Here is a 23,508-nt window from a genome sequence, read left to right as displayed (position 1 = left end):
GGTGTCAGTGAATTAATGTCCAGCGTCTGGGGACTGGTAATGGGAAGGTGGGGGTCAGTGAATTAATGTCCAGCGTCTGGGGACTGGCATGGTAAGGTGGGGGTCAGTGAATTAATGTCCAGCGTCTGGGGACTGGTAATGGGAAGGTGGGGGTCAGTGAATTAATGTCCAGCGTCTGGGGACTGGTATGGCAAGGTGGGTGTCAGTGAATTAATGTCCAGCGTCTGGGGACATGGGAAGGTGGGGGTCAGTGAATTAATGTCCAGCGTCTGGGGACTGGTACAGCAAGGTGGGTGTCAGTGAATTAATGTCCAGCGTCTGGGGACATGGGAAGGTGGGGGTCAGTGAATTAATGTCCAGCGTCTGGGGACTGGTATGGGAAGGTGGGGGTCAGTGAATTAATGTCCAGCGTCTGGGGACATGGGAAGGTGGGGGTCAGTGAATTAATGTCCAGCGTCTGGGGACTGGTATGGGAAGGTGGGGGTCAGTGAATTAATGTCCAGCGTCTGGGGACATGGGAAGGTGGGGGTCAGTGAATTAATGTCCAGCGTCTGGGGACTGGTATGGGAAGGTGGGGGTCAGTGAATTAATGTCCAGCGTCTGGAGACATGGGAAGGTGGGGGTCAGTGAATTAATGTCCAGCGTCTGGGGACTGGTATGGGAAGGTGGGGGTCAGTGAATTAATGTCCAGCGTCTGGGGACTGGTATGGGAAGGTGGGGGTCAGTGAATTAATGTCCAGCGTCTGGGGACTGGTATGGGAAGGTGGGGGTCAGTGAATTAATGTCCAGCGTCTGGGGACTGGTATGGGAAGGTGGGGGTCAGTGAATTAATGTCCAGCGTCTGGGGACTGGTATGGGAAGGTGGGGGTCAGTGAATTAATGTCCAGCGTCTGGGGACTGGTATGAAAAGATGGGGCTCAATCCTCCGTCCACCACTATCAGTGAAGTTGTTTTGTTTTCATCAGAAATGGCAGATAATTGGCTGGATAAAGTTCTTTGTTCAAACCATAGAAGTAACAAAAGGATCAAGTCCATTGTCTGAACAACAGCTGAAGATTTAAAACTACTGCAGGGTCTGCAGTCCTACTCAAGACATGTCAGGCGTTATCCCAATATTTTCAATCCAAGCTGTTTCAAAGCATGTTCGTTTCACCAGACTCAATCAGTGATTGTTTTGGTTTCTGAATCAGCTAAGTACTTGAAGATGGTGATTGTTTTGGTTTCTGAAACAGCTAAGTACTTGAAGATGGTGATTGTTTTGGTTTCTGAAACAGCTAAGTACTTGAAGATGGTGATTGTTTTGGTTTCTGAAACAGCTAAGTACTTGAAGATGGTGATTGTTTTGGTTTCTGAATCAGTTAAGTACTTGAAGACGGTCTGCTGGCTGCAGAGACGTCAAGCTCACTTGGCTGGATGCTGTTTCACTTGAAGTAGCTCTGCAGTCTCATGTTTCAGTTTCTCAGGGAGGCGTCACAGCGTTGAGACAATTCCATACATCACATCTGCTGGGTAGATGCCTGACAGCAGCTTAACCCAGTGTGCTTGTCAGGCCTTGAGTGCAAGAAATACATTTAGTGTGCCCATCAGAATGGATTTCTTTAATAGAATTTTGCCAGAGGGACACTCTCGTTGCCATGGGTTCTTTTTCAGTGCACCAAGTGCATGCTGCACACGGGACATCGGTTTATCGTCTCATCTGAATGACTAGATGCTCGGTTTGATTTTCCAGTCAAACTTGGGAGAAAGGGTGAGAGCAGGATTCGAACCCACACCCTCAGGGGCACTGTATTGGCAGATAAGTATCTTCACCATTCTGCCACCTTGCCCTTCAGAGCAACCTTATACCTACGTTTGGGCCTTCCCTGTCTGCGTGAGGCAACCTTGAGCTGACCGTACATCAGTTCTGATGACAAGGCCAGTCCAGCATAACTGAGCCTTCAGCAACACTGACTCAGTGCTCAAGCCAGCTGTATCCAGCACTTCTTGCTTTGTCACTTTATCCTCCCAGTGCTTATGATCCCACAATGACATATATAAAAACACAATTCAAACAAGAACATACATCTTTTGTATTCTTTATTTGGCTTCACCGTTTAAGAAAAGAGACATGATTCTTGCCTGCGAAACAGTGTTCAAAGTGACATATAACAGTGTACAATGTGTAATGTTCTTGGGAGGGTTTTTGAGCAAAGTGTGATGTGTGATTCTGTTCGATATGTCAAAAGGAACAAGTTACTGTCTACAGGATTATAGGGGGTGAAAAAAAAAGGCAAAGTGAGTAAAAATAATAATAAAAGGGTGAAAGACTCATTACAATATACACAAATAAAATGAACACTGATAGAAAAAGGACATATAAATGCATGAGGCTTGTCACAACATATCCATTAAGTATGACACAAACCAAAAACGTCAACACTGATAACACAATATCAAGCCATTATGAATATTTATATATATATATATATATATATATACATATATAATATATATATATATATATATGCACACACATACCAAATTCTATGGTACAAAGAACAAAAACAAATGGTGAATGTTCCTCAGACAGGGAATGTGAACCCAACAGTACGTCCCAATTATTCAACGTCAATTGTAAATGGACAGATAACTTGATTAAATATGCACATGTATAAATCATAACGCACAGAAACGTGTAACTTCGCACAAGATGATGACCAAGTTTCTAAGAAAAGAACATAACATCTAGCAATCTAAGTTGCAAATTAAAAGCCAAAATACAAACTGGGCGGAAATGTTGGAGGGGTAAGAGAGTGGAAGAACTGCTTATTTCAACAACAATGTAACCCTTCAATTTGGCAGGCTGGGAAATTGTCCAGAAGAGTTTCCTCTGAAAATCAGCCTGGAGTCCAGGGGCTGTCTTGGGGCCCCTAGAGGGGTGTGGGGGGTGCAAAAATTAAATATCTTTTTTAAGAGACTTGGGGGGCCTCCGTACTCGTCTTTTTTTTTTTCTTTTTTTTTTCCCTGCCCTCTGAAAAAAAAAAATCCCTCTGAAATCAACTGCTCTTCCAATCATAGCGGATCCACTGAGAGTTCCCCAGCCTGATTTTGTTTGAAATGTCCCGTTTAAAAATAAGATTAAAAAAAAATTTTTTTTAAAGAGATGAAAGTTCCAGCACAACGAAGCAGTTGATACACTTCGCAAAACGATGACAGTTTGGGAAACTCACACAATTTTCTTCTTGGGGTGGAACGGTGAAATGATGCAGAGTTTTCGGCAATGTAATTACAAGTGCCACTTATAAAATCAGAGGTGCTTTCTTGTTCTTGCATGTGCACTTATATGTTGCACTGAAAATTCACAGCTTCCAGAGGTCCTTTCTTGTTCTTATATATGCACTTCCAATTGATAGAACAAAAATTCACAAGATGATTTATAAGCTATTGAATAACTATGGGGTTTTGGGGGCTTTTTTTCTTTTTTTCCAAATGTAATTTTCAAGCTGCTCTTTGTGCATCTGTACCCAAAACAGCCATTTGTGTATTCAATGAGAGACCAGTCGTAGATCTTATGCAGCCTGTGTCATTTAAATCTCTCGTTTTGGGGTTGTTGTTGTTGTTGTTTTTTTTGGGGGGGGTTGGGTTTTTTTAACTTTTTACAAAAACACACCTGCATTTTGAAATGGTCCTGAATGATTTCTATCGCCTGAGAAAAATAATGGAACATTTCTGTGGCGTACTTCTCTTATATGGTTTTCACCCTCCTTCTACAAGTAGGTAAAAAGAGGAGAGAAAAAGAGAGGCACATATTTTCAACGGAACTGCCATTTTCCCATAGGGAAAAAAAAGATAACGGCAGCCAAGAAAGACTGAAGCACAAGATCAAGAAAGAAAAGTTGGGGAGGAGGGGGAGGAAGGGGGGGCAAAGGTTGAGGGGGGGGGGGGGGGGGGGGGGCTCACTCAGTCTGGATCCACTACTAGACAATTTTTGTTGTCAGCAGGGCTTGGTAAGTGGTGTACTAAGTACATTAAATCAGAACAGACACTACTGAACACCACCAAAGTGACTCAGCAGCAGTGCAGGGTCTCCTCTGGTGTGTGGCCGCCTTTCACTACTGACAAGTAACTATCTGATGTGGAAACCCTATGCCTCTAACCTTTCATCCACAAAGAGGTACACCTGTTTTTAAAGAAAAAAAGCCAATATTTTCTCATTAAAAACTTGAATGTAAACTTTGAAATGCATACATATTCAGTTATTAGTAAATTGATGAATACATATATAAAACAAAAAGACAATGAGAAAATCAACAGCAAACTACAGTGGGTCAAAATTTTTCTGACATTTCTTTTTTTTTCCTGGTCAAAGTGAAATGAGGAAGTGTCTTTTCTCTGAAGTTAGATTATAAAAATTAATTTTTTTTTTTTAAATTAAAAAATAAAAAGAAGAATAAAGCTGATCCACAGTAACAACCACAAACTTTAAGCTTATCCAAGCGAACAACATACATCAAACATTTATTTCACAAAACCATGCTGTAAAGAAAAATCTGCAAAATAAAATTCTCACTGGAAGCTGTGGAAAATAATCAATAATCACAGATGTTATATATATATATGTATATACATATACCTTTTATAAACATATGCATGGACCATGTAATATCTTATCATCAACATGAACACAATAAAACGTCATGCACCTGAAAATGCAATTAAAAAAGAAAAGAAAAGAATGAGTCGGCATTCGAAGCAACGTCCAAACAGCAGCAGATATTAAATTATGCACCATCTGCATTTTATCACGGAGGCATTACATCTTAACCTGTACCCTGCATTCAAAAGCAAACAAACAAATTAAAAACTGGCACTTTAAAACAGCCACTTTTGTCCCAGTTTCAACACATACATGATTTCTCTTGCCTTACTTCATTACTCCTCTTTCAATGAATGCTCCAACAATGGGCGCAAATCTTCACACATCAAGCTAGACAACAAAGAAAAGCTTTATTTTGTGGAAGTATCATGAACACCAGTACAAAGTACCTATCTAACTGGTAAAAATAATGATGTCAACTAATTACATGGAATTTAAATCAGAGCTAAAAGTGTTCAAGGATTCAAAAAGTTCTTGTTTTGGTGCAAGTGACTATATCAAGTATTTTTGTACAATCCATTGCTGTCAAGTTTGTTAAAAATCTTAGAAAAAAAAATTGAAGTGTTCCATATTAGCTTATCTCAATCATGATATGTATATTTTTGTTTCCAATGATATAAGAAGTCCTTAATCTGTAAATTATAACCCTACTCACCCCACCCCCCACCCCCATCCCCACTCTACCCCCTCCCCCAAACAAATGAAACATTGACATCTGTGACTGGATCTAGCTTTCATTTTTATTTCTTCAGAGGACTGGCCGCCTGACTGGGGTACAGCAGACGCCCAATTCGACCAACGTCCATCCTTGATGTTTTTCAGTGATGAGATTTTCCATGTACAAACAAATAAACTGTTAAAAAAAATCACATACTAAAAAAAAGAAGAAAAAAAAATTATAACCTGGAAATTTCCACCAAAAGGTTTACACACCTTTTTCTTCTTTTTTTTCTTCTTTTTTTTTTATAATCTTTTTTTGATTCCATCTTTGGGTTTTCGATTTCTTTACACACCTTATTTCCCAACGTTTTTTCCCTTTTTTTTCAAATCAAAAATATGTATTTCCAAGATAACTGTATACGACATCTTTTGAATCTCTTGGAGATGATTTGTACAGGTGTAGATATCTTGACCATTCCTCCATACAACCACATATTTTTCTGAAATATATTTTTGAAGTGGTTACACTTTGTTATAACTATGTTGAAGAAGTCTGAGAAGTATTGGAGAAGGAGAGAGTAGGGCACAATCTAACTGTAGTCTGTCCTTCAAAGACGGTCACAAGGGGATCTTCTTCTTCTGCGTTCACTCGTATGCACACGAGTGGGCTTTTACGTGTATGACCGTTTTTACCCTGCCATGTAGGCAGCCATACTCCGTTTTCGGGGGTGTGCATGCTGGGTATGTACTTGTTTCCTTAACCCACCGAACGCTGACATGGATTACAGGATCTTTAACGTGCATATTTGATCTTCTGCTTGCATATACACATGAAGGGGGTTCAGGCACTAGCAGGTCTGCACATATGTTGACCTGGGAGATGGTAAAAATCTCCACCCTTTACCCACCTGGCGCTGTCACCGTGATTCGAACCCGGGACCCTCAGATTGACAGTCCAACGCTTTAACCACTCGGCTATTGCGCCCATCAGTCAGAAGGAGATGACTTAATGGAGCACAGCCAGCCTTGGATGCAATGTCATTTCTTTCACAAGGAAAACTAAACAGCAAAACCAAATAATGGTTGGCTACTAATATATTTCTGTATCAGTCTGTATATTTAAAGTGAGTTTCTGAAAGTGTACACTTCCATCGGGTGAGTTTAAAACCCGAGTCACAATGAAAAGTTCACTGGTAAAATTTTCCACAACTCTCAAAGACATGGGTATTAAATTTGATGGGTTTTTTTCACCTGCTTCTCAAACTTGCAACTTCCAAATGATGACTGACAACATCTAGAATGTTCATGCTTACCACTGCAGCTGAAAAGCAGTGCGTTTAAGCTTCGGTCCAAGTTCAGGGAAGTTAGTACTTGTATATTTGTTTTTTCAAAATGGTGTGCACACGTTCCTCACACACAAACAGATGAGGTGTCTAGGCTCCTGACAAGTCCAGTCAACCTCAATATTACAGAATATGAATAAGTTTTTTACGGGATTTACAGGAAATATCATACAGGGAAGAAACAAACGATACTATGTAATCATTATCATACTGCACATAATTCCTACAAAGAAGAAATAAATGATACAATACATTATCATATTGCAACAATTCCCATATTAAAAAAAGGACCCCAAAAATATATATATATAGCACATCATTCAGCAAATGGAACAGTGATAAAGCTCACAACGTTGATGCTTGGCAACAAAGTGGTATCTCTCCATCTTGTTTGTTCAATCTTACAATATTCATATTCATGAACACATGCAGGCTAAACCCCTCGATCCCCTATAGAAGACGACGTCGACAGGGAAAAAGCAAAAGGAAGAGCAGGGGGGAGAACTCTGTGCAGATCCCTTCTTTCTGATTTTTTTTTTTTTTTTTTAATACACTTCTTCTTATTCTTCGTGTGTACACGAGTGAACCTTTACATGTATGACCGTTTTTACCCTGCCATGTAGTCAACCACACTCCGTTTTCGGGGGTGTGCATGCTGGGTATCTTCTTGTTTCCATAACCCACCGAACGCTGACATGGATTACAAGAACATTAACATGCGTATTTGATCTTCTGCTTGCGTGTACATACAAGGGGCATTCAGGCACAGGCAGGTCTGCACATATGTTGACCTGGGAAATCAGAAAAATCTCCACCCTTTACCCACCAGGCACCACTGCTGAGATTGGAACCCGGGACCCTCAGATTGAAAGTCTAACACTCTAACCACTCGGCTATTGCGCCCATCTTTAATACACTAAAAGACGAAACAGGAAAAACAAAAATCACTGTACACTCTAAATGATAAAAAAAACCCAACGCCACAACTAGACAAAAAGATTCACCAACCTGACTGCAGCATTTAACATGCTTTAAAATACAAAACAAGAAGGAAATATAGCAACAGATTAACAATCATTATTATCATAATAACTAATAATAATAATGGATAGTTGTTATAGAACTTTTCACTTCTACTGTTTTTCCTGAACTATATATAATAATATAGAACTGAAACAGAACTACCTGGTACGCTGAAATCATTCTCACATTTTCAAAACTTTCAAAACCACTCTTTCACACACTCTTACATTCGTGCAGTTTGCACAACCACAAGTTTTATGCAGAAATATAAAGATAATCATTTTTCAAATCAATACTTCTGTTGGTTCCACCCATGTGAGAAAAATCATGTTTCGTATACATAACTAAAATAATGGGTAGTCTGCTCATATATTAACGAACACAACCACAACAAATTAAATACTTGGAAAGTTCTAAGTTTAAAAGGTTCTCTCCCTTCACAAAACTGTTTTTTTAACAAGGAATAATCAGTTATTTGTATTTGTATTTGTATTTCTTTTTATCACAACAGATTTCTCTGTGTGAAATTCGGGCTGCTCTCCCCAGGGAGAGCGTGTCACTACACTACAGCGCCACCCATTTTTTAAAATTTTTTCCTGCATGCAGTTTTATTTGTTTTTCCTATCGAAGTGGATTTTTCTACAGAATTTTGCCGGGAACAACCCTTTTGTTGCCGTGGGTTCTTTTACGTGCGCTAAGTGCATGCTGCACACGGGACCTCGGTTTATCGTCTCATCCGAATGACTAGCGTCCAGACCACCACTCCAGGTCTAGTGGAGGGGGAGAAAATATTGGCGGCTGAGCCGTGATTCGAACCAGTGCGCTCAGATTCTCTCGCTTCCTAGGCGGACGCGTTACCTCTAAGTGCTGTTGAGAGTTTTCCTCTCTCTCTTCTCCTCGCCTTCTCTCTCTCTCTCTCTCTCTCTCAGTACTAATATAATTTTATTTCATTTCACTTCATTTCTCTCCCTCTCTCATGTATATTTATCTTGTTGTTTTTTGTCACGAAAGTGGGAAATGTGCCCGCTGTGTTGTGTTACTTGCTTGTGTGTGTTCAGCTTTATGCATTGCTGTTTTATCTTTTCTTGAACATTTGTCATGTTGCCAGTGTGCTGGACCTGGCTGTTGGCTGAGATATTGTGATGGGTGAGCGACGAGCCTGTGGATGCACAATTTAATTTCCAAATGGATGAATAAATTTATATTATATTGTATTGCATTGCATTGCATTGCACTACATTGTATTGTATTGTAAGTATCATTTTGAGCGGGTGTGAATTTGATGTCTGTATTTCTACAACCCTTTGTTGTTTTTGCCAACGTTTTGATTTGATTTTCTCTTTGCCCTGAGGGCTGGAGGGAAAGAAGCATAAGCATGCTTATTCCACTTCCCTTTTCAAAGAAAATTTCTTTGTTCGCTTGTCTGTCTGAGCTGAGTAGGTGGAGGAGGGGGTGGGGGGTATCACATAATTCCATTCTCGTTCCTTCCACCTTTCAATTTGTGTCAGCACATCTTGGAACAATTATGTTAGGTAACTCGGATTTGATCATTCAGAGATCAATCCTACTTTAACTGAATTCATTTACACAGAAGGTGTTTCCATTTAACATAAACCAACAACCCATTTCAGCTTACATACAATGTGAGTGTTGTCTACATACATGTATTTATTTATATGCCAGTATATTTTGTTTCGTCTTTAGTACAGATTAAACAGCAAGAGGTGAGAAAGATTTCACGGACCCCGAAGTGTTTACTGAGAATGAGCCTAAATTCAATGTTCAGTTTTTACCGTGTTCAAAGTAAGCAATGAAGCCCTTTGATTGACTGATTAATTCCATGCTACATACACACAAAGTCCAAGAGTTTCACCATCCTCCGTAAAGTTCCAGTACATATCATGCAACCATCTCTGGAACAGTCACATCTTTGATCTTTCAACTGAACGTCACTTTGGCCATTGTCGTTCACACGTCAGTTAGCTCACACACTGACAGCACACAACCATCTTTTCAAGCCTTTTTCCTCCTTGATCACATGTCTTTGTGAGACGAAGTTCTTCATTTCCGATGAAATACATCAATTATAGGCTGATGTCCCATATACACAAAATAAAATAACAATAAAAAAGGACTTACATTTTCACCATGTGAGACGCTCGTTTCAACAGGACACCATTCAACAAAGGACAGGCCGTCAATTCTCACACATGAAAATCCAACAGACAGCAGGTCTGGTTTTGGCAGCTTGGTTCTTGACGATGCAGGTGATTCAGGCTTCACAGATCAATCTCATCCTCCTCTAGCAGTTTGCGCCGCTGATATAGGCGGTACTGGACACGCCAAAAGCGGTAGCTGAGGAGAGCCATCAGCCCGTACACAACCATGCAGATGTAGCCCATCACCTGCAAAACAAAAGTGAACAGGGAATCACGTTCATGTACCTTAACTGGTTGCACACCTTTCATTTTGACAGGTGTGTATACCTTAACTGGTTGCACACCTTTCATTTTGACAGGTGTGTATACCTTAACTGGTTGCACACCTTCCATTTTGACAGGTGTGTATACCTTAACTGACTGTACACATTCCATTTTGACAGGAGCATCTACCTTAACTGACTGTACACATTTCATTTTGACAGGTGTGTATACCTTAACTGACTGTACACATTCCATTTTGACAGGAGCATCTACCTTAACTGACTGTACACATTTCATTTTGTCTGGTGTGTATACCTTAACTGACTGTACACATTCCATTTTGACAGGTGTGTATACCTTAACTGACTGTACACATTTCATTTTGACAGGTGTGTATACCTTAACTGACTACACATTCCATTTTGACAGGAGCGTCTACCTGAACTGACTGTACACATTTCATTTTGACAGGTGCGTATACCTTAACTGACTGTACACATTTCATTTTGACAGGTGCGTATACCTGAACTGACTGTACACATTTCATTTTGACAGGTATGTATACCTGGACTGACTGTACACATTCCACTTTGACAGGTGTGTATACCTTAACTGACTGTACACATTCCACTTTGACAGGTGTGTATACCTGAACTGACTGTACACATTCCACTTTGACAGGTGTGTATACCTTAACTGACTGTACACATTTCATTTTGACAGGTGTGTATACCTTAACTGACTGTACACATTTCATTTTGACAGGTGTGTATACCTGAACTGACTGTACACATTTCATTTTGACAGGTGTGTATACCTTAACTGACTGTACACATTCCACTTTGACAGGTGCATGTACCTGAACTGACTGTACACCTGTTTGCTTCCTGTTTCCAAATCGTTATGTTGCAGCTGTAGCCTAGTACCAGTATACCTTGTGCAGACTGATTTGTGTGCTACTGTTAGTCTCTCAGATGTGATTTGTGTGCTACTGTTAGTCTCAGACTGATTTGTGTGCTACTGTTAGTCTCTCAGAGTGATTCGTGTGCTACTGTTAGTCTCAGAGTGATTTGTGTGCTACTGTTAGTCTCTCAGATGTGATTTGTGTGCTACTGTTAGTCTCAGAGTGATTTGTGTGCTACTGTTAGTCTCTCAGATGTGATTTGTGTGCTACTGTTAGTCTCTCAGAGTGATTTGTGTGATACTGTTAGTCTCTCAGATGTGATTTGTGTGCTACTGTTAGTCTCTCAGATGTGATTTGTGTGCTACTGTTAGTCTCTCAGATGTGATTTGTGTGATACTGTTAGTCTCAGAGTGATTTGTGTGCTACTGTTAGTCTCTCAGATGTGATTTGTGTGCTACTGTTAGTCTCAGAGTGATTTGTGTGCTACTGTTAGTCTCTCAGATGTGATTTGTGTGCTACTGTTAGTCTCTCAGATGTGATTTGTGTGCTACTGTTAGTCTCAGAGTGATTTGTGTGCTACTGTTAGTCTCTCAGATGTGATTTGTGTGCTACTGTTAGTCTCAGAGTGATTTGTGTGCTACTGTTAGTCTCAGAGTGATTTGTGTGCTACTGTTAGTCTCTCAGATGTGATTTGTGTGCTACTGTTAGTCTCTCAGATGTGATTTGTGTGCTACTGTTAGTCTCAGAGTGATTTGTGTGCTACTGTTAGTCTCAGATGTGATTTGTGTGCTACTGTTAGTCTCAGAGTGATTTGTGTGCTACTGTTAGTCTCTCAGATGTGATTTGTGTGCTACTGTTAGTCTCAGAGTGATTTGTGTGCTACTGTTAGTCTCTCAGATGTGATTTGTGTGCTACTGTTAGTCTCAGAGTGATTTGTGTGCTACTGTTAGTCTCTCAGATGTGATTTGTGTGCTACTGTTAGTCTCTCAGATGTGATTTGTGTGCTACTGTTAGTCTCAGAGTGATTTGTGTGCAACTGTTAGTCTCTCAGATGTGATTTGTGTGCTACTGTTAGTCTCTCAGATGTGATTTGTGTGCTACTGTTAGTCTCTCAGATGTGATTTGTGTGCTACTGTTAGTCTCTCAGAGTGATTTGTGTGCTACTGTTAGTCTCAGAGTGATTTGTGTGCTACTGTTAGTCTCAGAGTGATTTGTGTGCTACTGTTAGTCTCTCAGATGTGATTTGTGTGCTACTGTTAGTCTCTCAGATGTGATTTGTGTGCTACTGTTAGTCTCTCAGATGTGATTTGTGTGCTACTGTTAGTCTCTCAGATGTGATTTGTGTGCTACTGTTAGTCTCAGAGTGATTTGTGTGCTACTGTTAGTCTCTCAGATGTGATTTGTGTGCTACTGTTAGTCTCTCAGATGTGATTTGTGTGATACTGTTAGTCTCAGAGTGATTTGTGTGCTACTGTTAGTCTCTCAGATGTGATTTGTGTGCTACTGTTAGTCTCTCAGAGTGATTTGTGTGCTACTGTTAGTCTCTCAGATGTGATTTGTGTGATACTGTTAGTCTCAGAGTGATTTGTGTGCTACTGTTAGTCTCTCAGAGTGATTTGTGTGCTACTGTTAGTCTCTCAGATGTGATTTGTGTGCTACTGTTAGTCTCTCAGATGTGATTTGTGTGCTACTGTTAGTCTCTCAGATGTGATTTGTGTGCTACTGTTAGTCTCTCAGATGTGATTTGTGTGCTACTGTTAGTCTCTCAGATGTGATTTGTGTGCTACTGTTAGTCTCTCAGATGTGATTTGTGTGCTACTGTTAGTCTCTCAGATGTGATTTGTGTGCTACTGTTAGTCTCTCAGATGAGATGAAGTACCACAGTCCCATGTCCAAATTCACTTAACACAGGTAAAAAAAAACACCAAACAAACATGGCAGTGCTAACATTGTTCTGGCAAAACTTTTGTGGAATAAAATGGGTGGTGCTAGCAGCCTGTATTCCGACCCCCCCCCCCCCCCCCCCCCCCCCCACCCCCAACGCCCCTCCCCTCAAAAATCTGTTTGACTGAGGGTAATACAGTATGCTACAATATTCTCAGATCTTCTGTTATCAGCTGGTCATATTTCAAAATGCAACCAAGCAGTTGTAAGTGCTGGTTTTTCAATCTCTGATTGGACTACTGCCAATGATATCTGAATGTCTTGGGTGAACCCAGTGGATAATGGGCAGCTCATCTTTCATGGCTGCCAAGTACACATGATAATTCACACATATCAACAACTTGGTCAACACCCAATGAAAAAACATTCTATCTTCTCCCTATCCTTGCTAGATACTACTTTAATAGAATAAATGTCAAGTTCTCACAGTTCAAAATTTTAACAAAGGTCAAATGAACTTTTAAAGTAAACAAAACACACGCATCATTCACTTGTGTCAGTCAGCAATGTCAACCGCGTGATTGGTTTCACACTGGACAAGATAAGCAAATATTGTTTGTCTGCTTTGGCAGATTTGAAATATGCAATATGAACTCTCCTTTCAACTAATGTGCACGTGCAAAATTATGAAATATAACTTCGCTGAGGCGAATTCCCTCCTGGTCTGTTTGAGTAAGCAATGGATACACAATAATGGAATTTTTGTTGTTGTTGCTAAAACACTTTATTTAGTGGAACCAATTATCAGTAACTGTATCAACTCAACCACCACTGATAAGGCCAAAGACCTGATCAATAAAATATTCATATCCACTCATACAATTTCTAACCACTACTCTGGATTATGGAAAACAGTTATAGTCACAAGTTAATTTCCATGTGGATTAATTAAGTGTTTTTTAATTGAATTTGAATAGAACTGAATTGAATAGTTTGGGGGTACTCTCACTGTCAGTTTTAGAATAAAATTTACTCACCACAACAATCGCAAGCTGATGCACCGTCTGCTCAGAGACGTTGGTTTTCATCTTCTGGTAAAAATCGAAAGCACTGGCAACGAGGGACGTTCCCACCAAGTAGAGAAATGCAAACACAGAGTACAACACCATGTCCTGCAATCACACCACTCACTTGCTCAACCCTCCAGAAAGAACCACACTAGACTTTCTGTGCATGTGTGTGCATGTGTGTGTGTGTGTTCATTCTTTAGTTTAGTGTTTTTTCACTATCAGTGATATTAGACGATTAAAAAAAAAAAAAAAAAAAAAGGGGGGGGGGGGGGGGAGGGAAGAGGAAAACAGAAAAGGTAGAAAACAACCCCAAAAATGCATAACTAACATGCAATTACATTTAACAGAAACAATTCAATAATGATGATAATAATCAGAAACCATTAACACAAAGGAATGTAGAAATAGGGCTATGAACTAATGCCTATGAAAGTTCGACCATAAGAACCTCGTCAGAAATAACTTTCCAAAAATCATCTGCAGAATAGTTATTCTCTTTGAAATACTTGGGCAAGAAGGTACGTAACTGCTGACAGTGAAACAAACAATGATGCAAGCTGAACTGCTTACCACAGATGCATTTAACATTTTTACTTTACTTTGTCTTCAGCGCATCAAGTTTTATACAGAAGAAATATTAATCTTGTAATATATTAATCTTATTAATCTTGTATAGCAAGCTGATGGATTCGGTATCTTTTCTTTAATAATATTCTCGGGAAATAATGTCCCTTTATGTTTTAAAAACTTTTCCTTCCATCGGTTATGAAATCGACCCAATGCTGATTTTTCTAGCAAAGTGTATGCCTTTGTGTGTGTGGGTGTGTGGGTGTGTGTGTGTGTGTGTATGGTAAGTGTGTGTGTGTGTGTGTGTGTGTGTGTGTGTGTGTGTGTGTGTGTTTAGCCTTCAATTTAACGTCTTTCCACTTTAAGTGATATTAAACACGTAGTTTTTTATTAAATGAAAATATAACACTAGACATGTGGTGTGGTTGGGGAGAGGGGTGGGCGGGTGGGAGGTTGTTCCATATTCAGAGATAATGCACTGAAAAATAGATGGTATCAAAATCACAAAATCAGTCAAAGATTTAGAGTGCCATTTTCATTGCCCCGCCCCCCTCCTCCTCCCCTTACCTCCATCCCCACATTCACACAATGTACGTCGATTCATTAAGCAAGCAAAATAATAGGGATGGTAAGAAAACTTGAATTATCTAATAACAGCATGCCTGTGAAAGTGACTTCAGTACAAAGAAAGAAAGAAAGAAAAAAGACATGTCAAAATGAATTTTTTAAAAACCTGAGAAGGGATAAAAAAAATCTATCTTTTTATCAAATTACTTTTGTTGCTTATAATTATATACTCTCACAATTGCAAATGCATGGTATTACTCTTTAAGTATTTTACTTTGACATACGAACAGTATACTTGTGTATGTTACCAAACACACGTACTCTGCCATGTTTCTGCATTGTTTCTTTTGCAACAATCTGGGTTTTTTTTTTAATATTATGACAATATCAATACCTCATCTCATCCACCCATGTATTTTCCATCTCATCCAATGTTGAAAAAAATGTTTTAAGAATTTTTTCAAAAATCTTTTGTCACTGCCATTGTTATTTTTCATAACTTATTCCACAATAAAAATAATAATATGATAATAACTGGACATTTATCAGCATTTTCTTTCTTGCACATAGCACTTTACAATCCACACACATACATACGAAACAGCACACCAACTGCTCAAAACGAAGAGCATATTAAATCTGAACACAAAAAAATCAGCAAAATGTAAAAAAAAAAAAAAATAATCCAACTTGCAAGCAGACTTTGTAGTTTGTTACCCACCACAATGGTCCACTCAACGACAAGCACATTGATGACGGAAGTGACGTTGGCACAGATGATGACGAGGGAGGTCATGAAGGTCAGGACGAGGACGAACAGCATGATGCGGAAGTGCCACTCCAGTGGCAGGTTGAGAAGTCCCCCTTCCCTCCGCCCAGAGGACACCAGGCACACAAGGGTGATCAGCGTTAAGATCTGCCCCCAGACAAGCCACACAAGACACGCTATTACATTTCAATGTATTTTGTGTGACCAGCGTTAAAATCTGTACAATACACGCAATTACATTTCAATGTATTTTGTGTGACCAGCATTAAGATCTGCCCCCAGACAAGCCACACAAGACACGCTATTACATTTCAATGTAATTTATGTGACCAGCGTTAAAATCTGTACAATACACGCTATTACATTTCAATGTATTTTGTGTGACCAGCGTTAAAATCTGCCCAGACAGGTCACACAAGACACGCTAGACACACAAGGGTGATCAGCGTTAAGATCTGCCCCCAGACAAACCACACAAGACACACTATTACATTTCAATGTATTTTGTGTGATCAGCATTAAAATCTGCTCAGACAGGCCATACAAGACACGCTATTACATTTCAATGTATTTTGTGTGATCAGCATTAAAATCTGCTCAGACAGGCCACACAAGACACGCTATTACATTTCAATGTATTTTGTATGATCAACATTAAAATCTGCTCAGACAAGCCACACAATACAAACTATTAATTACATTTCAATGTATTAATTTATATCTTTACCTTGTCTTTAATATTTCATTTTCATGTTAATGTTTTACATAAAGTAAGAGGATAGCCTTCCAAGGCCTGATCAACATGTTGGGTGTATGTGAAGATCAGGCATCTGACTTTATTCTGCAGATGTGATGTAGCGTATCAATCAGTCTGCCCACTCTGACACCTTCTTCAAACTGAAACTGTAAAAAAAAGAATTGAAACCTTTTAGAAAATTACAATGCAAGACACTGAATGGGCAGGCAGATATTGACGCAGTGATAGTGATACCAAAAAAAAATAAAATAAAAAATAAAGCAACAACAACAACAACAACAAAAAAACCCACACCACACAATCCAATTCCAAGTAAAGAGAAGTTTAAACAAAACAGAAAAAAAAGAATGACAATACAGGACATGCAATAGGTTATTAGAGCTGTGGGCAAACAGCAAGACAATTCATAGTAGGACTGGGAGAGACACAAAAACAGACTCAGTAAGAGAAAACGAGAGAAAAGGTTCTGAATCTAAAGGATTATGATTAAGCTTTAACTAGTTTAACTCTCTCCATACGAACGGCGAAAGAGACGACATTAACAGCGTTTCACCCCAGTTGCCATCATCAAAATATTGCAAGCGGAAGGCTCTTATACTGAAGAGGTGAATGTTGACAAAGAATACCACAATTCTGACGACGGAAGCTAAAGGTTTGGTCATTCAGACACCCACTGGACATCTGAGGGGTCTGTGTAGAGGAGAAGAGAGGACTGGCCGTACTGAGTGAGTTAAGACAAAGAAACTGCATCTTTTTCAATACAAAATTTGACTGGATCTGTTAAAGAGACAATTACTGAATTAGGGTTAAACTTAATGTTGTTGGATTAAAGCTACCTTTCTTTTAAGGAGCTGAGGCCCAGTTGATTATCACACCTAACTAGAAGGCAAGGATTATGATTTATGCATCAACATGGATTTTTGCGTCCTCCTACATAAGGCCAATAATAGTGGTCTGGGTGCTAGTCTTTCAGATGAAATATTGACATACACATCAAATACCAAATAAAATGTTAAGAATAATAAGTATCTGACATCACTGAGAAAATAAACACTAATATAGTTTTTGTTTTATTGTCAAATGTGTACATCCAATGGTCAATACTGAACAAGTAAAAAAAATTAAATATGTAATCCTACTTTTTTCTTTTCAGTATAGTTTGCTTTTTTTTCCACCCCTTTTTTTTAACAGTGATCATATCCTCACCAGCACTGTGTTGATTTTTACTATATACCATAGTATAATAAATTCATCACTCTGGCCTGTAATATAAAATGATATTTGATATTTATTATTATTCCCTGTTCAGCACCCCCTTTCCTCACCAGTTGAAGTGTTCTGAGAAACCCTACACACGTCTTGAAATACCCCAGGCTAAATGTCACAATGACCAATTCGTTGTTTTCTCCCGCTTGGCGATAAAGTGACGATCCTTGTGCACACTGGTCACCCCCTCCTGCAGAAGGGCAATCCGGTCTTTTCGGTCCATCGTAATAAGGGTTGCTGATGCTGTTGCACGAAGCAGAATCCGATTCTGATAATTCCCGTTGAATTTCATCCTCCACGTTTATCGAGGCGGTGTTCTGGTCGTCCGAATCATCCATTGCGTTTTGCCGGCTTGTCAGGCTGACATGGTTTTGTTTACAAAATTACGCATTTTCACTGTGCATCCATACACTTCCCAAGTGATGCAGACGCCTTTAGATTGCTACGGGGTTGCGCCCCCGCTTTCTGCTTAAATAATGTGATAAATGTTGGATATGGCGAAGTTTTGGCACGGTAGTGATGACAATGCCAGAGATGATGTTATTTGCATGCCGTGGGTTTCGAGGCTGAATTAATGAGCAAATGAAAATGTTAATCATTCTGCTCACAAATAATTATATCCAGGCCTAATTAGAATCATCCATGTGTGTATGCTTGTCAGCATCACCCACACGCAAGTTGTCGATCAGTTTATTTCTTAGTTAATTTCAAGTTTAAAAAAACACTCCATTTGCAAACATCATGTGCTGCAAACCACTTAATATACCTTCACACACTGTGTCTGTGGACAAGTCTATTCGCGCGGCCGATCCACGTGTTGTGCAATATTTTATTGGGAAAAAAAAACAAAAAAACAAAACAACCGAGACCGGGATGGAGAGGGAAAGGGAGAGACGGGGCGAAGTGCGGTCTGGGAAAGATGTTTTTATTTAAACCCGAGGCAGTTTGGATCTTAGATCATTAACACATCATAACTAAAATGAAAAAAAAAAGACTGGAACCCGTACTAAGTCTCTGTTCCAAGAGACAAAACATTGATACATTGTGATAACACTTTCTGTGATAAACAGAAAGTGTCCTGTTTGGAATGTTTGTTGACATTTCTGTCATGTGACTGGTCATGCAACTTCCTTCAGACCTGATGGTACAGGACCACCACACACCTGGTTCACACAGAGAACAGATCTCTCCTGTCGAATTGAACCTTGGTCATCTCAACAAAACTTGCTCCATGATGAATGTGTACGACTCAACCCCTCTTTTGCCTGCCACATGTGCACGCGCCTTGGTGGATAAGGCTTACCAGAAGCGAAAAGCAGCTGCTTTGGAGTTAGAACGGTTGGTTTTTAAAGTTATTTATTATGGTTTTCATTAAAATTTTGTCCCCATTGGGACTGTTCTTTGATGACGAGCGCGCCATGTGATCGTGATGCAGCTTGACTATATTCACATACGCTGAGCATGTTGTTTCTGTTTTCATTATTTGCACAGCAGTTGTGTAAAGTAGTGCCATCAGAAGTCTTTTTAAAAGAAGTATGACATTGAAAGTTCTTCTTCTTCTTCTTGGGTAGGCAGCCAACATCTACATCAAGACGAATCAGCCGCACTTTTCACTTAGGAAAAAGCTTCCCGCTCCGGTCGGATGAGCGCATGTCATAGTTTTCTAGTCCACAGGGGTGTTGCCAGGTCTGTTTCCGAATTGGTGGGGGAGGGGGTGGGGGGGAGGGGGGTTGTTGTAGATGTTGTTTTCCTTTGCTAACCCGCCATTTGTATGAGCATGTGTTTCATCAACGTTTTGGAAACACCTCACTAAACTGGTTCAGTAGAATGTCTGTTTCTGTCTTTCAGCTGTGAATGTATCCAGTCTAAGAAGGACGGTGGCAGAATGGTGAAGATGCTCATCTGCCAATACAGAGAGTCCCTTTCTCACACATTTGACTTGAAAATCAAACTGAGCATCTAGTCATTCGGATGAGATGATAAACTGAGGTCAGTGCACTGAAAAAAAGAACCCATGGCAAGGAGAGCGTTGTCGTCTGGCAAAATTCAGTAGAAATCCACTCTGATAAGTATATAGCTATAATTTTTATGCAGGCACTCAAGGTCTGACAAAGTGCGTTGGGTTATGCTGCTGGTCAGGCGTCTGTCTAGTAAGTGTGGTGTAGCATATATATATAACAATACATGGGTTTGTCTGAATGAAGTGACTCCTCCTTGAGAAACTGAAGCTAAAAACTTTATGCTCTATCTCCCATTTGATTTTTTGGGAACTTCACTACCTGAAAAGTATATGAATATGATGTTTGCACCCCTTCCCCAGTTTATTTTGACAGGCAGGACACAGTCGTTAAAGATCAGAACAGTGACAGTCATGATACAAAGTCTACAACCCTCCTGAATCCTCTACACCGTGCCCTTTATAAGTGAAGTAAAACATATGCCCTCTCGACATAATGATGAAAGTGTATAGAAGTGTCTTTTCTTCTTTTTTTCCCATTACATGGTGAGGATTTTGCTGCTTGGTCCATTTAAGTTAGGGACTACTTGACAAGCAAGTTTTCAGTTAGGGACTACTTGACAAGCAAGTTTTCAGTTAGGGACTACTTGACAAACAAGTTTTCAGTTAGGGACTACTTGACAAGCAAGTTTTCAGTTAGGGACTACTTGACAAACAAGTTTTCAGTTTCATTTTCTCAAGGAGGTATCACTGCTTCCAGACAAATCCATATACGCTACACCACATCTGCTAGGCAGATGCCTGGCCAGCAGCATAACCCAACGCACTTTGTCAGGCCTTGATTGCATGCATATATATATGTTTGTGTACCTATCCAAGTAGATTTCTTCTACAGAATTTTGCCAGAGGACAACACTCTTGTTGCCATGGGTTCTTTTTCTGTGCGCCAAGTGCGTGCTGCACACGGGACCTCTGTTTATAGTCTCATCCAAACGACTAGATGCTCAGTTCAATTTTCCAGTCAAACTTGGGAGAAAGGGCGAGAGCAGGATTCGAACCCAGACCCTCACAGACTCAGAATTGACAAGCAAGGTTGTTATATCCAGGTGCCAATTACCAGGACTGAGAGATCTATACAGACACCTGCATATGGCTGCAGTGTCTGTCTGGAAATTTGAGAAACCCTCCCAAAGAAGCAGCCATGAATTGGGTGAATCTCAACTCCATAGTCCCATTCTTCCCATTTGAGCCCATAGCACTCTCACCTTTAGGTGTAAGTTGGCCGCAGACAGAAAAAAAAACACACAAAAAAACCAACTCTGAGGGGGCTCCAACCCATGTCCTCCCAGTCACTGGTCCACAGTATTAACCACTGCACCATGGCAAGTGGTTTAACATGAGTATTTGACAGTTGCAACTTTCAGTCTCAGGGTCCTGAGTTTGATTCCCAGTAACGGCGCCTGGTGGGGAAAGTGTGGAGATCTTTCCCATCTCCCAGCTCAACATATGTACAGACCTGCCGGTGCCTGAACCCCCTCCCTGTGTACACACAAGCAGAAGATAAAATACGCATGTTGAAGATCCCGTAATCCATGTCAGCATTGGGTGGGTTATGGAAACAAGAACGTACCCAGCACCTCCTCACCTCTCACCTCACCTCAGGCCCATAACTACAGAGTAGTCGTTGGGGGAAGCCTGAGGACCGCAGACGCAACCTCCCTTCTCCATCTGTCTCTGTCGGCAGCCGCTGGCAGCAGCTCACGTGTGTGGAGTCTGGTCCATTGTTTGATGTTCTCATGCCAGTTCTTCCGCTGTCTTCCTCTTCTTCTCCCGCCCTCAATGGTGCCTTGCATGATTGTTTTGGACAAGCTGGTGTGTCGAGTGTTGTGTCCAAACCATATCAGCTTGCGTCTCTTCAAAGTTGAAAGGAGAGGTTCCTGAGGTCCAGCAAGGTTCTCAATTCTGCTCCGTACCCAGCACACATCTCCCAAAAAGTGGATTATGACCGTCTACATGGTGGGGGTAAACATGGTCATGCACATAAAAGCCTACTCATGTATATGAGTGAACATGGGATTCACGGCCCATGAACCAAAAAGAAGATGTGTATTTGTAACACACAATTGCATTTCATGTCTTTGAAAGAATGGTTAGTTATTCCAGAGAATGAATGGGAAATCGTCACTTCCCTCATGTCTTTGAAAGAATGGTTAGTTATTCCAGAGAATGAATGGGAAATCATCACTTCACAGTGATGCTGTTGGCTTTGACTGAAATTACTAACTGCAGAAGAAAAGAGAAAAGGAAAAGAAGATGCTTTTACCATGCAGCTGCATTTTGTTGCATAATGATGACATAATGATTATAACAGTGATGCTTGTAATCGTGCATATATATATATTATATGTGTGTGTTTGTGTATGTGGGCATGCAAGAAATAGAAATACAGCAATTCTATTCACTCTGTCTCTCGGTTTCAGAATTGTGAAGACCCACGTGTCAAATGGCAGCCTGGCAGAAGTGATTCAGATTCTGAAGTACCTGGGTGGGGACCTTGCCCAGTCTGATAACCCCGTCAGGAGAAGAGGGGGCGTTCTGGGTTTGGCTGCTGTCTCCATCGCACTGGGGACGGTAAGGAACAGAAATATACAGCGTGTTTTTAAAATCTTTAAAAGTTTAAAATTCGCTCTTGTCCACGAAATATCAGAAATATATATATATATATTTAGTCAGTAGCTTATAGACACACACACACACACACACATATATATATATATATATACATATGCCAATAAGCTACTGACTAATTGCCTGGAATACAAAATATTCAGATAATCAAGACATTCAGGGCACCCAACATTTGTTATGGCAGTGTCCTGAAACCAGGTCGTTTTGGACAAATTTTGAAAAAATTGCTGTACGAAAAATGTCACCATAGAGTTCTATGTTCAAATTTTTTGAAGAGCTCACGGTTTTTGGTACAAAAAAGACTTCATTACAGATGCCAGATCAGATTTCATGCTACTTACTGCGAAATTTCATATTCATAAATGTTACTTAGCAATACCAAACCAAGCATTCAAGCGTATGTTACAAATTTACGAAACAGATACTTGGAAATGAACTATCTTGCTAGAATTATGGATGATTTAACACTATTCAAATTTAAGTGGATGCCATATGAAGCATTGTTTACACAATGCTGAAGTAAAGATGTGGAAATAGAATGCATACATGTACATGTTGACTTGATTTTTATTTACATGAGGATGCCATATCTTTTTGCCCGTCATTGTTTACATATTTTGGCTTTTGATGTAGAAGCACTTTGGCTCTTCCAAGCCCCCCCCCCTCCCTCCCCTACCCCCTCCCCTTCCCCCCACCTTTTTTTTTCAATATAAGTAATTGTTATCATTATTATTATTATTTGTAACATGACATTATGTAATCATTCTTGTAATATACCCCCCCTCTCTCTCTCCCCTTTTCTCTCTCACTCTCTCTCCCTCTCTCTTCCTCTCTCTCCTCTCTCTCGCTCTCTCTCCCTCTCTCCCCTTTTGTCTCTCGCTCTCTCTCCCTCTCTCTCGCTCTCTCTCTCTCTCTCTCGCTCTCTCTCCCTCTCTCTCGCTCTCTCTCCCTTTTTCTCCCTCTCTGTCCCTCTCTCTCCCTCTCTCTCGCTCTC

The 23,508-nt window shown here is 40.1% G+C and overlaps 2 protein-coding genes across 2 annotated transcripts in view; one reads left to right on the top strand and one right to left on the bottom strand.

Moving 5' to 3' along the window:
- Window positions 1–2,059: 2,059 nt before the first annotated feature.
- LOC143300849 (uncharacterized) lies at window positions 2,060–18,308 on the bottom strand. Its single transcript, XM_076614790.1, has 4 exons — window positions 17,929–18,308; window positions 15,799–15,993; window positions 13,911–14,045; window positions 2,060–10,067 (listed from the first exon to the last, which is right to left on the bottom strand). The coding sequence occupies exons 1-4, from the start codon at window positions 18,205–18,207 to the stop codon at window positions 9,942–9,944; spliced, it is 735 nt and encodes a 244-aa protein (XP_076470905.1). The 5' UTR covers window positions 18,208–18,308; the 3' UTR covers window positions 2,060–9,941.
- Window positions 18,309–18,730: 422 nt separating this feature from the next.
- LOC143300843 (protein VAC14 homolog) overlaps window positions 18,731–23,508 on the top strand; it is a 42,584-nt gene continuing 37,806 nt past the window's right edge. Inside the window, exons 1-2 of the mRNA XM_076614782.1 lie at window positions 18,731–19,207; window positions 22,307–22,457. Of these exons, the coding sequence (XP_076470897.1) occupies window positions 18,990–19,207; window positions 22,307–22,457 (369 nt within the window). The 5' untranslated portion in view covers window positions 18,731–18,989. The remainder of the gene's footprint in view (window positions 19,208–22,306; window positions 22,458–23,508) is intronic.

Source organism: Babylonia areolata, chromosome 26 (assembly GCF_041734735.1).
Source record: "Babylonia areolata isolate BAREFJ2019XMU chromosome 26, ASM4173473v1, whole genome shotgun sequence".
In the NCBI taxonomy this organism is placed as follows: Eukaryota; Metazoa; Mollusca; class Gastropoda; order Neogastropoda; family Buccinidae; genus Babylonia; species Babylonia areolata.
The sequence above is the reverse complement of the archived record's forward strand: the minus strand, read 5'-3'. Positions and strand labels throughout refer to the sequence as shown.